The 22,333-nt window shown below is 40.5% G+C and overlaps 1 protein-coding gene across 1 annotated transcript in view; it reads right to left on the bottom strand.

Moving 5' to 3' along the window:
- The window catches only part of LOC113406807 (neurobeachin-like), a 942,582-nt gene that overhangs the window by 702,123 nt on the left and 218,126 nt on the right, over positions 1-22,333 (bottom strand). Inside the window, exons 11-13 of the mRNA XM_029911985.1 lie at positions 18,266-18,374; positions 12,109-12,261; positions 11,473-11,641 (exon numbers count right to left, since the gene is read on the bottom strand). Coding sequence (XP_029767845.1) covers positions 11,473-11,641; positions 12,109-12,261; positions 18,266-18,374 — 431 coding nt within the window. The remainder of the gene's footprint in view (positions 1-11,472; positions 11,642-12,108; positions 12,262-18,265; positions 18,375-22,333) is intronic.

The raw sequence follows: 22,333 nt of genomic DNA, 5'->3' as shown, positions 1-22,333 counted from the left end.
GGCAAGTCATGCCTGACTAACCTAATTGCCTTCTATGAGGAGATAACGGACTCTGTGGATGAGGGGAAAGCAGTGGATGTGTTATTCCTTGACTTTAGCAAAGCTTTTGATACGGTCTCCCACAGTATTCTTGCCAGCAAGTTAAAGTAGTATGGGCTGGATGAATGGATTATAAGGTGGATAGAAAGTTGGCTAGATCATCGGGCTCAACGGGTAGTGATCAACGGCTCCATGTCTAGTTGGCAGCCGGTTTCAAGCGGAGTGCCCCAGGGGTCAGTCCTGGGGCCGGTTTTGTTCAATATCTTCATTAATGATCTGGAGGATGGCGTGGACTGCACTCTCAGCAAGTTTGCAGATGACACTAAACTGGAAGGAGTGGTAGATTTTTTTTTCTTTCTTTTTTTTTACGGGGGACAACTAATGTAAAAACAGGGACAGGAGTGCGGTCAAAGGGTCAAAAGAAGGGAACCTGATGGGGACACCGAGCAGAGAACCCCGGACAGCGCCCACTGCTCCTCAAAGGTGGTAGATACGCTGGAGGATAGGGACAGGATACAGAGGGACCTAGACAAATTAGAGGATTGGGCCAAAAGAAACCTGATGAGGTTCAACAAGGACAAGTGCAGAGTCCTGCACTTAGGACGGAAAAATCCCATGCACTGTTACAGACTAGGGACCAAATGGCTAGGAAGCAGTTCTGCAGAAAAGGACCTAGGAGTTACAGTGGACGAGAAGCTGGATATGAGTCAACAGTGTGCCCTTGTTGCCAAGAAGGCTAACGGCATTTTGGGCTGTATAAGTAGGGGCATTGCCAGCAGATCGAGGGGCGTGATCGTTCCCCTCTATTCGACATTGGTGAGGCCTCATCTGGAGTACTGTGTCCAGTTTTGGGCCCCACACTACAAGAAGGATGTGGAAAAATTGGAAAGAGTCCAGCGGAGGGCAACAAAAATGATTAGGGGTCTGGAGCACATGACTTATGAGGAGAGGCTGAGGGAACTGGGATTGTTTAGTCTGCCGAAGAGAAGAATGAGGGGGGATTTGATAGCTGCTTTCAACTACCTGAGGTAGTTCCAAAGAGGATGGATCTAGACTGTTCTCAGTGGTACCTGATGACAGAACAAGGAGTAATGGTCTCAAGTTGCAGTTGGGGAGGTTTAGGTTGGATATTAGGAAAACCTTTTTCACTAGGAGGGTGGTGAAGCACTGGAATGGGTTACCTAGGGAGGTGGTGGAATCTCCTTCCGTAGAGGTTTTTAAGGTCAGGCTTGACAAAGCCCTGGCTGGGATGATTTAGTTGGGAATTGGTCCTGCTTTGAGCAGGGGGTTGGACTAGATGACCTCCTGAGGTCCCTTCCAACCCTGATATTCTATGACCACTATCATTTTTTCTTTCCAGGTCATGTTAAGATTTTTAATTTAAACTGCAACATTCAGGGATTGACTGTTAAGTCCTTACCTTGATTTTGTTGTAAATATCCATATAACACATTTTGAAATGGTGCAACTTCAAATAAAAATGTAAATAGCAGAAACATACCACCGAGGTTACCTGGGCAACTTGAGGAATACTCAGTTTGTAATACAATCATTAAAATGCATCATCCATCATAAAGAAATAGAAAAGAGTTAACTATCTTCTTTCCTACAATTTCCACAGAAAAATAATTTAAGAGGGAAGGAATATAACTGTTAGGAACCTTACTCTCAAATGCCTACTGCTAAATGTCTTTATACACTATGGCTATAAATATCCAACCTTGTGAAAATCTCCTGTCTTGACATTTTATCACATGAGATTTAACAGAACAGAGTATGATTATAGCAGAATTGCAGCTCTGCTGTAGTTTAAAGTTAAGACCAGATTTCTGTTTAAAGTTTGACTATTTTAAATGCTCTAAGATCTGTAATGTTACTTGAATTGCCTTGAAATTTGGTGCGCTTCATGGGAGTACAGGGGAGGGGTTCCTGAGATGCGGTTCCCCCACCCCAGCTTTTGTTAACCTATTCTGGCAATGCTTTTTTGCACAGACGGAGAGATCAAACCAGGACTCAGATCATTGCATCAAAGTTTCCAAAGTTCAGGAGTTACCCCAACACAGTGCATGGCCCAATGTGCCCTTTGGGGGAAATCAAATTAAAATGTGGTTTGGAAAAAAGTTTGCTTCTCCAGTGATGCATGCGTCAAGCAGTTCTAAGGCTCATGCCCCAGACAGATTACACTGGGCATGCATGGACAGGGGAGTTAACAGAACTTTTAGCCTCCAGCCAGTGTCAGTTCAAGTGCCACCTAGGGCAGGAATCTGGAAAAATTCACACAGCATATTGCTAAAATATGACTGGAAAGTGTTTTGCTTTTGTTGGGGTGGAGGAATGTAATCAAAAGTATTTTTGTTAAAAAAAAGTGAATGATTGCTGGCAGGTGAGGCAGGAGGAGGAGTGTGGAGAATAAGGTTGAAAGGGATGTGGGGTGGCATCGAGGGGGAGGGATAAATGATGATAGGTGGTAGAGGATGTCAGAGGGGCTCAAGTGAAGGAGAGAAGGAGGGACACTGGGGTTGAATTCAGCAAAGAGTTTCAACTGGGGGAAAAACTGCAAAAGAAAAAAATAGAACATTTGTAAAAAATGTTTTGAAAGGACATTTGAAACATTTAGAAGGTCCTGAATATTTGTTTTGTTTTAGTGAGAACAAACAAAACAATTCAGCTTCGGTTCAAAGCGGTTATTTCCCCCCTACAGTTTTTGGTTCTGCCACTGAACAAAAAAAAAAAAAAAAAAAAAAAAAAATCAATTATTCACTCAGCTCTACTCTTGAACTGCCATAGGAGAGAAACCCATCCATTATGATTGTTTGGTGGATTCTTGGTTAAGAACAGTTACAAAACACAACTTTAAATGGTAAAACTCACAATTTAAAGTATAAAACTGGATTTCCTTCCATGTTGTATTGCTAGTAAATAGTAAAAAAATCACTTTGTAGATCTGTCTCAATGTACAGTGTGCTGATGATGTGTGTTCCGAGGTGCTAAATTTCTAAAGAACCACATACTTTTTTTTTTTTTTTAAAGTGTTGATTTGAGAAATTAAGCCTTAATTTCTACTGTACAAAATCCAAAGATGAGCATTGTTGCTTGAAATTACAAAGCAGTATCCAAGCAGCAGATCCAAAATATTTACAAAGCTACATAAACTAATCAACCTTTGAAACAATTCAAAGTGCTTGCAATTCCATTTCAAGAGACGTATACAGAGATGACAAATATAGTTTCTGTATTGAGAGACTTCTTATATAAACTTACAAATCCATTGGCTCTAGACAATATTCGTTTAACTAGAAGGTCACAAAACCATCCATATTTTGCTTCTTAAGACACTACACAGGAATAAAGCCTTAAAGCAGGTTTTGTCTGTCGCTGATATTAAATCAAGCTATTGTACTAATATTAAAGAAAATGTATTTCCTTACCTCCCCAAGTAATAATGTCCATAAAACAAGAAAACATTAAGCTTTGTAAATGTCTAAAATAAATAGGTTTACAGTTTAATGAGACATTTCATGCTTCCAAAGATAAGTTATTTGAATGCACTGTAACATCCACAATGAATTTCTGAAATTGGCAAAATTTCCATTAAAATTTCCTCCGAATCTAAAAAGCCTCATGTCAAATTAGCTCAGAGCTTCAGTTGTCTCGGACAATGAAATGTCTTGTGCCATTTTCCCATACTGTGACATTTTTCAGTTTCTTACAGTAAAATTATTAGTCACAGACAACAGGCTTCATTCTTTCATCTTGAAATACCAAATGCCACTTAAAATGTAGTGATGGTAACATTCAAGCACTGGAATTCTTATGATAAAAATATTTTCATTTTATGAACCTTACTTTGTATTTTTGTTATACAAAGCCACCCACCCATTTCACTGAGCGGGAAACTTGATCAGACCCACAGTATGGTGGACAGCCCCAGAGATGGGGGGACCACATGTCTGGGAACATGGGGGGGAGGGGCTCCTACTCCTTCAGAGATTCTCTGCCTCCCATTGGCCAGGCAAAGGGAGATGGGAGCTGATTGACCCCTCACTACTCCCCCCCCATTAATTTAAACATCTATCCAAGCTTTTTAAGCCTCTTGCTACCTTTAGCTGCCTCACCCTCCTTCCCTGTAGTTGTAGTATAAGAGATGTGGTTTTTTCCTGTCCTTTTCCATGTGGGGGAGGGGAGAGATGATTCAGAAGTGTGAGCACTTATTTAAGCTGTTACGGATCTTATTGAGAAGGACTCAAATTCATCTTGGTCAGCAAGTTGGCAAGAATTGAAATGGCAACCACTATAGCCCCTTTTTATAGTCTCACCCTCAGAACATGCTGGAGTGCTGAGGGGAGGGGTTAGAGAGGGATGCATGATTTGGTCTAACAAGCACTACTAGTAGAAGGGCTGCATTGTTCATTAGCACCAATCACTCATGTTCCAAAAGTGGGAATATTCAGAAGACACTTAAGAAGAAATAGAATTGCCATCATATAGAACCGTACTGACTGTCTCCAGAAGGGTCATCAGAAAAAATGTAACCTCTAGATCCATAGCACAGACTTATACCACTTGAGCTAATGGAGTAACTAGTACAGAGGTGGGCAAGCTATGGCCCGCGGGACCTTCCTGCCCAGCCCCTGAGCTCCTGGCCCGGGAGGCTCGCCCCCAGCCCCTCCCCCGCTGTTCTGCCCCCCCCCCCCAGGCTTAGCGTGCCGCACTGCCGGTGCAATGCTCTGGGCGGCCGGGCAGCGCAGCTGCAGAGCCATGGCCTGACCCCATGCTCTGTGCTGTACGGTGGCGTGGCTGGCTCCAGCCACAGCCACACTGCCAGGCACTGGTTCTCCAGGCAGCGCGGCAAGGAGGCAGGGAGCAGGGGGGTTGGATAGAGGCCAGGGGAATTCGGGGTGGTGGTCAGGGGGCGGGGGTGTTGATAGGGGTCGGGGCGGTCAGAGGGCAGGGTATGGGGGGGTTGAATGGGTGCAGCGGTTCCGGGGGGCAGTCAGGAAGGAGGGAGGGTTGGATGGGGCAGCGGGGGGCAGTCAGGGAGAAGGGGTGGGTGGATGGGGTGGGGGTTCCCAGGGGAGAGCATTCAAGAATGAGAGGGGGGTTTGATGGGGTGGCGGGGGGCAGTTAGGGGTGGGGGTTCCGGGGGCGGTCAGGGGACAGGGAGTAGGGTGGGTGGATGGAGCAGGGGTCCTGGGGGGGCCATCAGGGAACAGGGGGGGTTCAATGGGGCAGTAGTCCCGGGCCATCAGGGGGCAAGAAGCAGGGGAGGGGGATGGAGGAGGTAGAGGGCGGGGGCTGGGCCACGCCTGGCTGTTTGGGGAGGTACAGCTTCCCCTAACGGGCCCTCCATTCAATTTCCGAATCCTAGTGCGGCCCTCAGGTCAAAAAAAGTTTGCCCACCCCTGAACTATTAGCAGTAGTAGGCTATTATCCTCTATGTGGACAAGCCACTGGAGAGGGTGGTGAAGTAAGTGTCCCTTAGTGTGAGAGGTACATTAGCCAACTGGTAGCACAGTGAAATAAGTGTTAACCATTTTCATAGTCTTTGATGAAACGTGCTGACCTTTAGTGAAGCCAGCCACAAATAGATGCAAGGATAATCTGAAAGATTTGGCCATGTCAATGCAATATTGAAGAGCTCTGGATACATCAAAGGTTTGGAATGGGGCTTTAGGAAGAACACAAATAAGGTGCTTGGCTGGTTTAAGTGGAATTCAGAAACCATCTTGGGGGTGAATTTTGCATGAAGCCTCAATACCACTTTGTCCCAATGGAACAAGGTATAAAGGAGTTCCAGCATGAGTGCCTGAAGCTCATTCACTCCTCTGGCCAAGGTGATAACCACCAGAAAGATCACTTGAAAATCAGATGGTGAACAAAGCACTCTGGGAAGAGCACGGATGGGTGGAACTCCATAAGCTTCAAAAGGACAATGTTGAGGTCCATCCTGAAGTAATTTCCGTAACCAATGAATAAGCATGCATTAGGTCTTTAAGGAATTCAGATACCATTAGATGAGGGAAGACCAAGAGTGGCTATATCAATGGATGATATGGCTTCTAGATGGACTCTGACTGAACTAAATGAAAGCCCAATATACTTTAACTGCAGCAAATGGTCCAGAATCCCCAGTATTGGAACCTGCCCCAACTCTAGGCTGTGTTGGGCCACCCATATCAAGAACCTTTTCCATTTGGAGGAGTTTTCCTCCTGGGAAGCTTCTTGCTCTGTGACAAGATTTCCTTGATGGGTGAGTGGCCATCCCTTTCCATGGCACTCAACCAGTCAACATCCTGGCCATCATTTTCAGCAACTTTGGGTCTGGATGGAATGCTTTATCTTGATTTTGTGACACCAGGTCTGGGTGGCCAGGGAGCCTGATCAGGGGTTGTGTGGACAACAGGCCACTCGGTCAGTAGGGAGCTGTGCAAATGAATTTGTCATGGTCTCATCTGACCTCGGCAATGATCCTGGGGATTAGCAGAATCCATGGGCGAAGTGTAAAGGTGGCCCTGATTCCCCTACAAAAGGAAAATGTCTGGCACAGATCCTGTGGCTCCTATCTCCTCTGGAATAGAAGCTTGGGCACTCAGCACTGTGCTTGGTGGCACCATTGATGGAATAGTGACCTGGTGATGGATTTCAGCAGTATCCACTCTGATTCTTGACAGATTGCCTGATTAGGAAATTATAGAAAATGTTCTTGGCTCCCAGAAGGTGGAGAGCTATCTGGATTATGCCATGCAGCTAGCAACAGCTCCATAGTTTGATTGCCTCCCTGAAGAGGGAGAAAAAGATGGCACTCCCTTGCTCATATGGCATATTGTTGAGGTACTGTTTGTCTGTATCTATTCTACAGAATGTTATAAGATCAGAAAGAATGCCTTGCATGTGAGTCTGAAGACTCTGAGCTCCAAGACTTTTATGTGCAGTTTCATGTCCTCTGGGATCCATGTTCCTGTATCTGCAGGGTGGTCCAGAGGGGGTCCCCAGACTCATCTGTGACTTTTGCACTGGATGGCAATGGGGTCATGAATGATACTCCTTTTGAGCACTGCCTGGATGCAGCCACCAGGTCGGTACTGTGAGGGCAAAATACCAAATTAAAATAGTGCTCAATTGATGCTCTGTGGGGGAGTATACTTACCTGACCCAGAGTTGTAGGGACGTTGGGCAAACTCTGGCAAGCAGCATCACATATGTACATTGGACATATGCCCTAACAACATGAGGCAAGTATGTACTGTTGTCGCTGGATGCAATACCATAGTGTTCAGTTATGACTGAAGTGCAAGCTATCTGTCCTGTGGTAAGACAGCCCTTGCTGTTGTGAAATTTATCCTGGCCCCGAGGAACTGTGATTTTTGTTACCCTTCTCTGCATCTTTCCAATTCTAATATACCTTTTTGAGATGCAGTGACCAGAACTGCACACAGTATTCATGGTATGGGCATACCATGAATTTATACAGTAGCATTGTGATATGTACTGTCTTCTTTTCTATCCCTTTCCTAATTGTTCCTAACATTGTTAGCTTTTTTGACTGCCATTGCACATTGAGGAGCTGTTTTCAGAGAACTATCCACAATCTCTTTCTTTAGTTGTAACAGCTAATTTAGACCCCCATCATGTTGTATATATAGTTAGGATTATGTTTTCCACTGTGCATTACTTTGAATTTATCAACATTGAATTTCTATTACTATTTTGTTCCCCAGTCATCCAGGTTTGAGAGATCCCTTTGTAATTCCTCACAGTCTGCTTTGGACTTAACTATCTTGACTAATTTTGTATCATCTGCAAACTTTGTCACTGTTTACCTCTTTTTCCAGATCATTTATGAATATGTTGAACAGCACTGGTCCCAGTATTGGTCCATTGGAAACTCCCTTATTTAGCTCTTTCCACTCTGAAAACTGATCATTTGTTCCTACCCTTTGTTTCCTATCTTTTAACCACTTCCTGATCCATGAGAGGACCTTTCCTCTTGTCCCATGACTGCTGACTTTGTTTAACAGCCTTTGGTGAGGGTCCTTGTTGCTTTGTGAAAGTCCAAGTATACTATACACACTGGATCACCTTTGTCCACATGTTTGTTGAACCCCCTCAAAGAATCTTAATAGATTTGGGAGGCATAATTTCCCTTTACAAAAGCCATGCTGACTCTTTCCCCCAAAATTGTGTTAATCTAGGTGTCTGATAATTCTGTTCTTTCCTATAGTTTCATCTAATTTGCCAGGTACTGAAGTTAGGCTTAGTGGCCTGGAATTGCCGGGACCACCTCTGGAGCCTTTTTTAAAAAAAAAATTGGTATTATGTTAGAGATCTTTCAGTCATCTGGAACAGAGGCCAATTTTAGTGATAGTTTATATACCACAGTTAGTAGTTCTGCAATTTCATATCTGAGTTCCTTCAGAAATCTTCAGTCAATACCATGTGGTCCTGGTGACTTATTACTGTTTAATTTATTTCCAAAACCTCCTGTACTGACTCCTCAATTTTGGACAGTTCCTCAGGTTTATCACCTGAAAAGAATGGCTCGGGGTGGGAAGCTCCCATCTTCTGCATTGGAGACTGTTGCAAAGAATTCATTTAGCTTCTCTGCAATGGTCTTGTCTTCCTGACTGCTGAGCTTTTAACACAATGAGAATATGGAATATTTTTTTTAAAGAAGTGAGCTACGTTGTCTCTTTTTAAATTTTTAAAAACTTTTAAATAACTGTATAATAGCCAGTGAGTACATTTTTGCTTAAAACTATATACTAAACTACACTTTGATTAAAATTTGGTGAGTCAGAGAAGTGTGATAAAAACACAAAGAAAGAATGTTACAATTCAAGAGCTGTTGTTATAGGAATTATCTTCTGCCTTTACTGTAAGTAATCCTCTGAGACATAAATCCAAGACTACAAAATGATTTTTTAAAAGAAAATCATTAAAACAATTATTAAAGCATTTGTTAAACTTTAACACAATGCCTTAAAAGGACTGGATAAATGGAATAGCTAATATGGACTGAAGCAATTCAAGTGCAAAAAATTAATCAGATCCATCCAAGTATTTCTATATTTTTTCAAAATTGTGATCAGTTAAGCAATTTTTAAAACTGTAAATAAAATTGAAAATTTAGAAATTCTTGCATTCCTTTTCAGTATTTCATAAGCTATTTGAAGCATAACACTATCAATTTTTTAATTTTAAACTGAAAATTAGGTATACTTACACTTCTAAGGTCTCTTATAAAACTGCCAACATATTCATTAGCAGACAGGCTTTAAAGGCATCAACATTATAGTGCTACTAATTTGCATCCAATTATCTCTCATTACTTGCTTTGGAAAGGCTGAGGTTTATTAGCATCTTGATGCTGATGGAAATACAATACCTGATAGCACATACTGTAGCACTCAACAAATACTGAAATACTGTTAAGTGTCCCATAGCTTTGAACTCTAAATTGTTAAGAAATCTACAGACTGAAAGCAACTGTATATTATCTGAGCTTGACTGGCATATTCTGAAAACCCCATGACAGAGTCTGCAATTTGAAGCAGATTCAAGAAAGTTAGGTACATTATGGAGAATAGGTCAATAACAAGTTGTCATGTGAGTATGAGGTGGATTTTCTGAAGAGGAAAAAACCCTTCGATATCAAATTTAAAGCCCTGAATTAATTTGACACATTTTCAGACCATAGTTCAGGACTTACAGACACTATGATTTTTGGAATCTAGCACCCTCAATGGATGGTGTTCCACGAATAGCAACATTGGAATCTGTAGTGTAGACAAAGATCAGTTTGAGGTTTGTTTGATTGGTTGGTTGGTTTTACCACACAGTCATCTCACCGGGCTCAGAACAGAGTAAGATGATTTATGATAATAATTCCTGAACCTAGCGTACTCTGCAGCCTCTGCCCCTCTGGTACTGCCAAGGTTCTACATCCCAAGGAACCTGACCGAGGGACGCAAGAGGCACCTCTATGGGTGCATCAAAGTTTCCAAACTGTGAAGTTACTGAAGTTCCCACTTGGTCTTATGCTTGAAGCAAGACAATAATGGGAAATCTCTGAGGTGGGTATCTATAGAAAAGCTATTTCTCTACTTAATCACCAGTTACCAGATGTAGTTTTCATAATTTACTATTATATAGACTTCTCATTCACTTTAATGGAAAATGTAAGCACAAAAAAGTCATTTGCAGTTTTTTATCATTTTATCATAGAAAGAAAACTAAGCATAATGTAGAGGAATGAGCAGAGGGCTGGGAACAAGGAAATCCTGAGGTGTAATCCTAGCTCTGGTAGTGACTCCTTTTGAGATCCTCTGCCTCCTCACTTTGAAAGTGGGGATACCTCTCTATGGGATGCTCTATCCCTGCAATTGCATTATTATTCATAAACATAAGAAATGGAAAAAACGTATTATGCCAACAGCTCCCTGACAATTTATGGTTATTCCAAACTATTCATATTTTTCCTTAATTTCTGTATTCTCAAACTAAAAAATGTCAGTGTGATACTATTATAGCACAGAAATAAAATTTCTCTTAAGTTTTCAGTTTGTCAGCAGGATAGGAAAGATCAGAGGATGAGGAGGAAATTAGTAAACTTCCAGTGGCTCTCAGAGCCTTTGAACCAAAAGTTTGCTTTACACAAGAGTAGTCCATTAAATGCAACAGGAGTACTGCAGTACGTAAAACCTGCACATATACTATAGATTCAATTTAGCCTCTTATATATTATTGTGGTTTTTGCATTTAATTACTTACTGAGCTAAAAACCTGTATGTGACTAAATGCTGTTAAATTAGAGTAGAGAGAAAATATTACTGAGTTTAAAATACGGCGTTAGAGATCTCTGAGACAAAAATCAGAGCTGTCCACGCAATTTTAAGGGTCACCTATGACAGTAGTCTATCACTACGCAAAAGTGAAATCTTGTGCAGTGAAGGTTCCTTTTGCCTATAAGACAGGCACAATGTAAAATGCATTTTCTGAGAGCACTGTAAAATTATTACAAACTGCAGCAAATCAGAAGAGAGGTATTATAGAAATAGAGAACTACAGAATTATATCGTATGTGAGGGATGACAAGTTAATAAAAATCAGAAAATCAAAAATTTCTTTTTTTTTAAAAAATATAGCACAGGTATCTATGAAGACACCTAAAAATTGATTATTTTCAAAAGTACCCAAAAAGAGATGCATAAAGTACAATAAAACATCATTTAATATTTCATGAAAGTAAGTATTTATGTAGTATTTAAGCTGTCAGCCAGCTTCACACATTGGCACCTATTATCAACTTTCATCTAATTCCTTGTCTAACGGCTACACGAGCTCTCACGTTTCCATTGCTGTTATCGTTGTTCATTATGAGAAAGTTGTATAATCAGTTTGTTATAAAATTGAATTGTACTGTATTGTACTTACCTAGTCCTTTAGGAGTAATGCCACTGCTATCAGCAGGATTAACTACCCAGTAGTAGTATTTCAGTGTGTGCATTAGCTGTAATACTGTTCCTACTCTGCGTATGGTGGTGTAGATAGTAGCAGTGCCAATAAATTCAGCAGACAGATAGGTATACAGTGAAAGCTGCACCTGAAGAATAAAATTATAGCCCACAAATATAAAGTTAAATCTTATTTTCATATTAAATAGAGATGTTAACAGTAAGTGAATTAAAATTATTATAGAATGAGTGATTTTTTTCCCCAATGGCTCATATTTTGGCTGCTTGAAGTATGATTTTTCAGATTTTGCATTTCATTTTCATTCATACAGTCTTAAACCACAATGCATGAAAAAAACTGCAGGTTGATTATTATTGGGGATGAGTAATCATTTCTATCATATTTCCTAACAGAAAAGATGAACAATTAAAAACTCAGTATACATGTTAGATGTAAAACTGCAAATTACAGGATTTTTTGCCTTTGGTTTACAATTACAAATATTTAATACTGCATTTTAAAAAAGTAAGCTGCATTAATTACCATAGGTAAAGGAAAACTTGTATGTCACTTTACAGTACAAGAAGCAACAACACATTTACACTGTACACATACCTTTGCAGGGGTATGTATCCAAATAGCAGGATTAAAAAGGATGTGATCACACAATTGCTTCAGTAAAGGTGCTCCATGTGACAATCCATCCAGATATTTTGCAAAAGACAAAAATTGCTCCAAAACTGCCCTGGTTATATGAACTCTAGATGACTGAACAAAGGAAAAAAAAATGTAAACTCGGTCTTAATACACTTTCATTCAATCTTCCAGCCTTACTCTAAAAGAAGAGATTTGAACTGGGGCAGTATTTACTAAGCACGAGTAAAATGCTACATTCTTATTCTTAAAGACAAGAATAAAATCAGACAAATACATATACATTCTCATAACTCATACTATTGGTCTTTCTCACAGAGAAGAAAACTATTTTTTGGTCCATACAGTTTCCCAGTTCAAAAGATGAATATTGTGTTCACTAATAATTCATCTCAGTAATGGTCAAGATTTAAATGCTCCTTTTTGCTTACTGATAAGGTGTTTGAATCTTATTAACTTCAATATTTGCTTTGAAACTATGCTCAAATATCTGCAGCTAAGATTATTTTTTTCCTGTTTTCTCCATTTTATTTTCCTCCATATCATAGTCAGTCTTCCACTCTTTGAAGTGTTGTGTCTCGTTAATTCCTTTTGAATTCTTCAGCATTTCTTCAGTGCTGTGAACTACTTAAATATTTTATGGTGGAACATTTTTTTCCCAAGTTAATGGGTGTCTCAATACACAACTGAGCAAGCAGGCTTTTGTTTTTAAACCTATAGAGTAGTTTGAATTTTGATTTTTTTTTCTTACTACCTTTTTATTTAAAGAAACCTTCAGTTTCATAGCATACAGTGTAAAATCATGGATGAAGTGCTATTTTCTCACTTGAAGTGATATGACATGTAGATCCATTTTACATTTTTTTTTTTAAGTGAACAAGAGAAAACAATAGTGTTGAGCAGCAACACAATGCCATTGTAAGGGTATCAGTTATTTTTAATGTTCTATGTCTATTAACTGAGAAAATATGGTATATTCCTTAACAAGTAAAAGATTTTCTTTTCTAATTGTCAATGCTGCAACTCAGCCTGAGATTTGAGACTTAAGATAGGTTCTTTCTTCTTCATTTGTATTATTGTAGCACCTAGCGGTATGTCTACACAGCATTATAGAGCAAGGCTCTGGAGCTCAGGCTCTGAATACTAAAGAGTAGGCTTCAGAGCCTGAGATGAAATTTCAAAGCTCTATCTATACAACTATTTTTAGAGTGCTAGCACAAGCCCACTAGCCCCATTGTCAACCCAGACTTGGAGGCTTGCTTCAAAATGTTGTGTAAACACACCTTAGGAGGCTTAGTCATGGACCATGACTCCATTGTGCTAGACACTGTACAAACACAGAACAAAAAAATTGCTCCTACCCAAAAGAGCTTACAATCTAAGTATAAGACAAATGATAGCAGAGAGAGAGAGAGAGAGAGACAGACAGACAGACAGACAGACAGACAGACAATGGAGTATAAAGGAAACAATCAGACAATATTGGTGATGGTGATAGGCAGTGGTCACAGCACACCAGCAGCCTAACGGTTATCAATTATTTTGTAGGTATTATGGCAAATTAGAGTTTTGAATGTAGATAATCAGGTAGCTTTGTGCATGTTTATGGTGAGCTTCTCCGAAGCATGAGGGGCAGCATGGGAGGAAGCATGAAGGTGTTTGAAAATTTAACAAGTGGGCTATGGGGGCTGGCATCATGCATGGACCAATTGGAGGCAAAGGTCAACCTCTTGATCACAAATCAGGTGGTAGGTAGAGTGGGAATAATGCATCACCACCAGTAAAAACATTTTGCAACTGACACATAGATAAGAGTTCATTTGATGCGCAAGTCAGAAAATAATCTCTCTCCATTCTATTTGGTCATATGCATGTAAGTGTAGAGAAATCTACAATAAGAATAGTGAGGCTAGATGTGAAATGAAAAATAATAATTCTTCTCTTATAGCTGCAAGTTTGACAGGAGCATTTACCAGGTAAGTAAGAGAGGACGTTATTTACCTGTAACTGGAGGTTCTTCAAGATGTGGGATCCCTATTTGGATTCTAAACATGGGTGCACATGTGCGCCATGTGCCAGCACTGGAAGGTTTCATAGCAGAGTCCATTAACCTGCATGCGTTGTGCGTCGCCTCGTGCTTCTGTCCGAGGTTATAATAGGCCATGTGGGTTGACGCCTCTCCCTTGCCCTTCTTACTGCTGAATATTCCGGTGTGGAGCAGAGGAGAAGGAGGGCAGATATTGGAATCCAAATAGGGACCACACATCTTGAAGAACCTCCAGCTACAGGTAAGTAACCTCCTCGTCTCCTTCAAATGATGGTCCCTATATGGATTCCAAATGTGGGTGAGTGGCAAGCAGTGATCAGCATGGAGGGTGGGTGCGAGAATGGGGGTGAAAGTACTGAGTGCAATACAGCTTGGCCTACTCCTGCATTTGTTGCTGCTGCTGCTTAGGCAATGGTGTAATTTGAGGTGAAAATGTGCACAGGCGACATGGCTGCTTGAGCCTGGTACAGTGCGCCGTGATGACATCAGGTTGCCTCATGTTGCTGAACTTGTAGCATTCCTGGATGCACCCAGAGACCCATTTGGAAATGAGTTGTGAGGAAAGGGTGTGGCCCTTGCATCATTTGGCAATTGCTAACAGAGTTATGATGATGTTCGGAAGTCAAGGGTTTGTTGCAGACATCAAGGGAGTGGAGGAGTCTGTCCGCAGTTGAGGTGTAGGGTTTAGCGTAGAAAACTGAGGTGTATACACTGATTGAGGTGGAACTTGGACACCACCTTAGGAAGTAATTTAGGGTGTAGATGCAAAGACACTTTGCCTTTGTGTAATATGGTGTCTGGGGGCTCAGCCATCATGGCCACTAGTTCACTGACCCATCTAGCCACGGTAATGGCCAGTACGAAGATTACCTTCATGGAGCAATATGAAAGGGAGGACATCACCAGGAGTTCAAAGGGCGGTTTTCTGAGAGCAGTGAGAACAAGATTAAGGTCCCACAAGGGTGTGAGTTTTTGTAATGAAGGGAAGGTGTGGAGCAAGCCGTTTAGGGAACAGACTGTAGTAGGGTGTGTAAACACAGAAATGCCATCCATTGGGTGGAGGAAGGCACTGAATGCCACCAGGTGGACGCATATGGAGCTAAGGGCTAGGCCCGAAATCTTGAGTTCAAGAAGGCAGTCCAGGACAATAGGTATGGATATCGTCGTGAGTGGGTATTGCTGATGGTGTGCCCAGGAGATGAAGTGCTTTCATTTCACTTGGTAGCAGGCTCTGGTGGATGTTCTTCTGCTTTGCAGTTCTTCTGCAATGCACTGGGGTGGAGCAGGCCCTGCCAGAGCTTGAGCTCCATCCAAAAACAAAGCTGTGAGGTGAAGAGGGCTAGGATGCCGGAGCTGGCCCTGGTCTTGAATGAGGAGATCCGGCTCTGTGGAGAGGCAGAGCGATGTGCAGGCAGACCATTTCAGGAGGTCCATGAACCAGCACTGTCATGGCCAAAATGGGGCTGTTAGTATCACTCTTGCTCGATCCTGATGAATCTTGCAGATGACTTGCAGGAGGAGGGAAAGGAGAAGGATGTCGCCCTGAGTCATCTCCCACCATCCCTCTGGAGCAATAGAGGGCAAATTTGCAGTTCTCACAGATTGCGAAAAGGTCCAAACATGAGGTGCCCCACTCATGGAAGAGGTATTGGAATGTGGTGTTGTGCAATTCCCATCCATGGAAAAAAATCCTAACCAAATTTAATCTCCAAATAATGAAGATTAAATCAGGGATCAATTGGGCTTTATATGACGGCTGGCATATTCATTTGGAATTTGTGACCGAATATTAGTTTTATGGAAGGAATCATTCGTCAGAGCATCCTGTCCTATTACTGACCAATAAGTAGAAAAATGGTGAAAAGTCTTGATAGTGGATCTTGCAAGTCCTGGTGGGTGGGGAGAGGTGGGAAGAAAAAAAACTCTTGCTCTGGGGGACTGAAACTCTTCATTCACCCTGTGTCTTATGTGTTTTAGATTATCCTTTAAACACTTTCAGAAACCTATTGCACACTTGTAGGCCTAGATCATCATAATTAAATTAAAAGTAACTTCCAAAGGGACTAGACAAATTGAGTTTTATCTTCCTTCCAGAGGCTTCCCTGTGTTTTACTAACAGGGCCGGCTCCAGGCACCAGCTTGGCAAGCAGGTGCTTGGGGCAGCCCTCCGGAGAGGGGCGGCAGGTCCAGCAATTCAGCGGCAATTCGGCGGACGGTCCCTCACTCATGCTGGAAGCGAAGGACCTTCGGCCGAATTGCAGCCGCGGGTCGCAATCGCGGCTTTTTTTTTTTTTTTTTTTTTGGGCTGCTTGGAGCAGCCAAAACCCTGGAGCCGGCCCTGTTTACTAACCATGCACAGTCTTCCACAGTACAGAAGCCATCTGGCAAGGAAAGCAACTGAATTATGAATAAAATGCTCTTAAGAGAAGTGTGTTCATAAACTTAATCACTTAATGATTTGCAAATGCCTTGAAACATGAGGATTTGTAGTCCGTCTTTTTAAAAAAAAAAAAAAAAATGTTATCCTATCTAAAATAAACTGTATGTGGCCATTCTGGCACCAATAGCACTATCGCAGATGTTTTTCAGCTCAATTCATGCAGCTGGTCAAACTTGATCTGATGCTCAGAATGGAAAAGAAGGTGGAAATGATACCCTTATATATCAGTCATTGCCTTCTTTGAATTTCAGGTTGGAACTCACTTCTCCTATAGTGATAAACCATTTTTGATGTTCACCCTCAGAAACCAATGGAACCAGTAAATTTTCAGGAGGCTTTATGTGACAATACTGTTACAGTAAGGGACCCACATTTATGATTTAATGGAATTTTATAACACATTTTGTTCCCAACTATCAATGAAGTTTTCTCTTTCACACCTTCGTCATAGGTCACCTAAGTTTACAGTAACTGGAATAGGTAGTAGGGTGACTAGAGTGCTAGTGGTTCCAAGTCTAGGGCTCATTAAGGTGTTTTTAAAGTCTTTTGCCTTGGCAGTACAAGGAAAGAAACATTTATTTTGCTCCATAATAGCATCTACTAAGTTTCAGTCAGTGATTTCGTTTCAAGTGGTGGACAGCTTGGCTGTTCTAAACTGTCTCCACTTGGCTGCTGATACAAATACCTTCCATTATGGGGAAAATTACTTTGAGGACTAAATTTCAAGAATTTGGTCTGAACTATCTGGCACCATGGGAGCAAAGTAAGTTCTGGAGGGAACAAATGCTACATCTGTGCTTGGAGGTGTTGGGATCATTTGTTCCAACAGCATAGGTTTGGATGATATGCTCTTCTTGGTTGGCAACTACTTGTAGACAAGTACTAGGTCTATTACTGGTAGAGAAGTCCATTCCTTCCTGAGTCAAGGAGGCAGCTGATGGAGCACATCTGACAAGAACTCCTCAGGTTTCGGATTCATTACTCATCCAATCATAAATAACCAAAGCTTAGTGAACTTCAGGACATGATGCAAGACTCATTTGTTTTTCCTAGATATGAAGGAATTGGAACTCTTTGGAAGGAGACTGCTCTTGATGGTAGCCCATTCCCTATTATTATTGTTTTGTTAGTTAATGGTTGAAGGGACATTACAGCATTTGTCTATTCAAAACTGTATATTTAAGGAATTTTCAGGGATGCCTAGAATAAGAGATAGTTACTCCTTTTGATGTGGATTGTATGTGTAAATAAAATGAAATAATAAAAATAAACAAAAACTGGAGGAACTTTTAAAGAGTGCTCACTATGTTTAAACTTGGCTTTCCAGTTCTACACAGGATTTGAGGGGTAAGACTTATCTGAGCTTAAAGGGAAGTTACTAATAAATATGAGGAAAGAGAAAAGGGATTTCTGAACATTAGTACATGACGTGAACTATCAGGCCGGAAAAGAAGAAAAGCATCCTGTAAACAGCATATAAAATATTAAAATTACAGAACTTCCTAGATACTTACTAACATGGAGAACTAAAAGACTAGTAGCACAAAAAAATACATGACTGAAAATACTGTATTCAGCTAGGTTTTCAGAATGATAGTATTAATGCAAAGAATAATATTAATACAACTTACCTTTTCAAGGAGGTAGCCAATGACTAAAAAGCCTTTTCCACCCAGCATTTGTTCTTGCATGGCTACTGAACTCTTAAGAAGTTCGACCAGGAAAGCCAAAAGGGTGGCACTGCATGTAAAGTACAGGCATTAATCAGATTTAAAATGTTCTAAAAGCAACCTGTTGTGTTTTCACTAGTCATCAGTTATTAAGTGAGAAGAAACAAGCTTAAAGTGAACTTTATTTTTAAGTATGAAACCAGAAATTTCACATTTTATGCTGAATAGTTTTTAGTCAATTATTCACATATTACATTACTTTTGCAATCATATTCAAACTAGGGGTGATGATCATCTATGTCAACTCTCCTACTTTGGCCAGGACTGCCCCAAGTTTTAAACACCCACTTCCAGAACCTGCTATCAAAGTCATGGGCAGTTGGATGAGGCAGGAACTGATGAGTGAGATCCAACTGACAGACCTAGATTGGTGTAGACGGAGGTTGTCTCAGCAATCTTTTAAACTTCAAAATCAAGAGAAACCTTGTAAATTTCAGACCAAACTTCTGGCCACTTTACACCATCACTCCAGTCTCTATGGTTACTACTAAAGCAGATATGTATTCATGCAGGCAATACTATCCAGAACACAGCACAATGGAGCTGTGGTGTTGAGTGTTTCCTTCCTCCCCAACAACCCTGAGGACAGACTCCAGGCATCAATATCTGGCCACACAACATGGTCCAATGTGCACCTTAGTATGGGCTAAAGATCAGTTTCACCTGTTGGGAAAAGTGTAAAGAAGAGACCAGTTCAGGAGAATCAAAGAAACCAGCCTCCAGGCCAGTAGTGCTCAGCCCCTCTCTGGCTACGTCTTCACTACCCGCCGATCCGGCGGGTAGCAATCGGTTTATCGGGGATCGACTTACCGCGTCTCGTGAGGACGCGGTAAAATCGATCCCTGATCGCTCTGCCGTCGACTCCGGAAATCCACCTCGACAAGAGGCGGTAGCGGAGTCGGCGGCAGCGCGGCAGCGGTCGGCTTTCCCCCGTCCTCACCACCAGGTAAGCCGACCTAAAATACGCAACTTCAGCTACGGTATTCACGTAGCTGAAGTTGCGTATCTTAGGTCGGAACACGGCTGTAGTGTAGACCTAGCCTCTGTGAACAAGGTGCTTAGCTGGGACGGAGAGACAAAAAAAGTGGTCACAAAAGACTACTATTTGAAGGAACAGAAGAAAAGGTGGGAGAGACTATAGAAGACAGACTTGCCAAAAAAAGGTGAAAATATATATTGTGAGGACCCAGGGTGATAGAGGGATGTGTGAGAAACCAGTTAATTGAGAAGAAGAAAAAAGCAATTAACAAAGCAGGGTCAGAGCAATGTAGCAAGGAAAAGAAATGCATTAGTAAGGTGGAGTCAGAGGAAGAGAAAGAAATGCATTCATCTGTTGTTCAGAAGTACACAGAAGGGGAAAAATAGGAACTCATGGCAGAGATTAAAAAGAGGAGCACATTTTTTTCCACTGGATGATTTTTTAAATAAGCCAGAGAGCTGTTGGATTGTTGGAAATGAACTGTAGTGTACCAAAGGCCTTAAATATAACCCTTCTAAAAATAAAGTAACAAAAATTCATTCAAATTTAGAGGCAAATATCTATTTGTCCCCATATATTTAGTTTGTTATAAGAATTCTCCCGGGAAAATTAATTTGTGTACTGGCAACTGTGGAAAAATGAATTAAAGATAATATCAACCCTACACTTTACAAATTTAAATTTTACTTAAAGAATCTAACTAAAGGTTCTACTGCTTCTCAAACACAACTTTTTATTTCTGAAAACATTTTGAGACCAGGTAATCCACGTCAGCACCAAAAAAATTAATCGGCACAAGGAGGGAAACAGGAAGCAGTATTCCTGGTGAGGAGCGCTGAGATGAAAGTACACAGTGCAGTCAGAATGCATGCTGTGAATAGGATCTAGTGTCTTGTCTTGCTTTATTATTGTACAATAATCAGTATAAATCCACACACGGTATCCTCTACAAATTATCAGCAGTAAAGAACACAGACAATATCCAATTACAGTACTCAAAAGCTTTTAATCAAATCAGTCTGTCAAACTGTCATTCATTTCAAATCAAGTAAAATTCATCAGCTTTATTTTTTATCCTGATAGAAAAGCACTGTATTTTATTAAGTATATCTATAGTGAACAACTTTACTCTTTAGCAGCTCAAGAGAGGCAAACTGTGTTTTACAAAAAACTGACATATACAACATTCCAGATTGACCTATATTTAGAAATATAATTGTTTAAACTAGTCACAACCTAATATGCCAATCCTGCATAGATTTTATACCTGTACTTAATTCTATGCACTGGGAATAGTCCCCTTTTCTTCAACAGGACTGCTCACCATGTGTGTAAAGTTAAGGAAAAGCATAAATCATTGTGAAATTAGGCACTAGAATTATAATCATGAATAGGATTGATATAAAAATCAGAAATTATTATTAGAAATTATAATGGTTGATGGACTATTTAATATGGGGGTAAACTGGGACTCAGAACACCTGTTTTTTCCCCAGTTCTGCCAGGGACCTACTATGTGACCCTGGGCAAGTTACTTCACCTCTCTGTGCCTCTAACCATTTGTTCGTCTTGTCTATTTTGATTGTAAAATCACTGATAAAGACTTACTCTTACTATATATTCATACTGTCTTTAGAACAATGGGGCCCCAGTTTCATATGAGGCCTCTGGGCACTACTGTAATATAAATATAAACAACAACCACCACCACAACAAACAAATATGGTATTTTATGGGGAAAAGCCATTAGTACCATATAGAGTATAAATCAAATCTTTGAGAGAGAGAACATGTTAATGGGCTGCTGCAAACCTAAAATAATTAAAATTACAAGTACCAGAGAAATTAGAGGTTAAATGGAGCCATCTCACATTCACCTAAAGATATAACCATCAAGAAGTTTGGGGCAAATTCTGTATAAGACAACAGAACTGACTACATTTAGCTAGTTAAACATAACTAGAGAAAAAATGGTTTATGTATATTACTAAAGAGAACACAGAGCTATTAAGGGGCATCTAACATGTCAAATGATATAAAAGATCTGTAAAGCCACTTCACAAATATTTGTTTTTAAACTGCCATTGCACATATAGCATAGAAATGAAATGATTAAAGGAAAGGACAGAAAAATTACATGCTTGGCCTGAATTTGTTGTGGAAGTCTTGCATACACATTTCAGTCATTGGCTTGGGAAAGGGACAGACTACATTAAATAACAGCTCCTGTACAAAATATTAATTAAAGAAAAGAGGACAGAGACAGGCTTCTCCTCTTTTATACACTCTACATTATCTAACATGTATGTTTTACACTATGGAAAGTTTTATCTGCCTACCTGAAGTATCTAACTATTACACAAATTTGAAAGTTACTTCCTTTCAACCCCCCCTGTAAGTTCCACTGTAACATTTATTGAGACTGACTTCCCAACCAAGCATAAATAGTACTAAAATAAACAAGTAATCACTCTCTCTGACACTGAATTCTAAGGGTCTTGTTTGAGAAGGTATCATCTCAGAGGATTAGGCCCCTAGTTTTTAATACTGTCTATTTCTAGAGCTAGTCAAACTAACAGTTAATTGTATTAAGTCGGCCATTCAAAATGTTAGCAAATGAGCTATAGCTGAAGTCTTTAAAGTATAACATTTATTTTATCAGCAGAACCATGAAGCCAAAAAGAAGCTTTAAAAATGATTACTGGTGACATAATGGAAGTAATATTGTTTAGAAGGCCATCTTCCAAGATGAACATTTTTCAAACAGAATTTAACAAACTTACCAGTAACTAAAATGCATCGGATTGCTGCAGGGCTCACATTAAACTTGCAAAATTCTGTGCACTGCCATACAAAATTTCTCTCCATTCTTGCCTATTTCCAACTCCCCTAGATACAAAGGCAAATATAAAGGATACTTCAGCCCATTCCTACATCTCCTCTATACCATGTCCCACCTAGAACACATCAGGTTGCCTGCACAACAGCTA

This window comes from Terrapene carolina, unplaced genomic scaffold (assembly GCF_002925995.2).
Source record: "Terrapene carolina triunguis isolate 2854851 unplaced genomic scaffold, T_m_triunguis-2.0 Scaffold141, whole genome shotgun sequence".
In the NCBI taxonomy this organism is placed as follows: domain Eukaryota; kingdom Metazoa; phylum Chordata; order Testudines; family Emydidae; genus Terrapene; species Terrapene triunguis.
The sequence above is the reverse complement of the archived record's forward strand: the minus strand, read 5'-3'. Positions and strand labels throughout refer to the sequence as shown.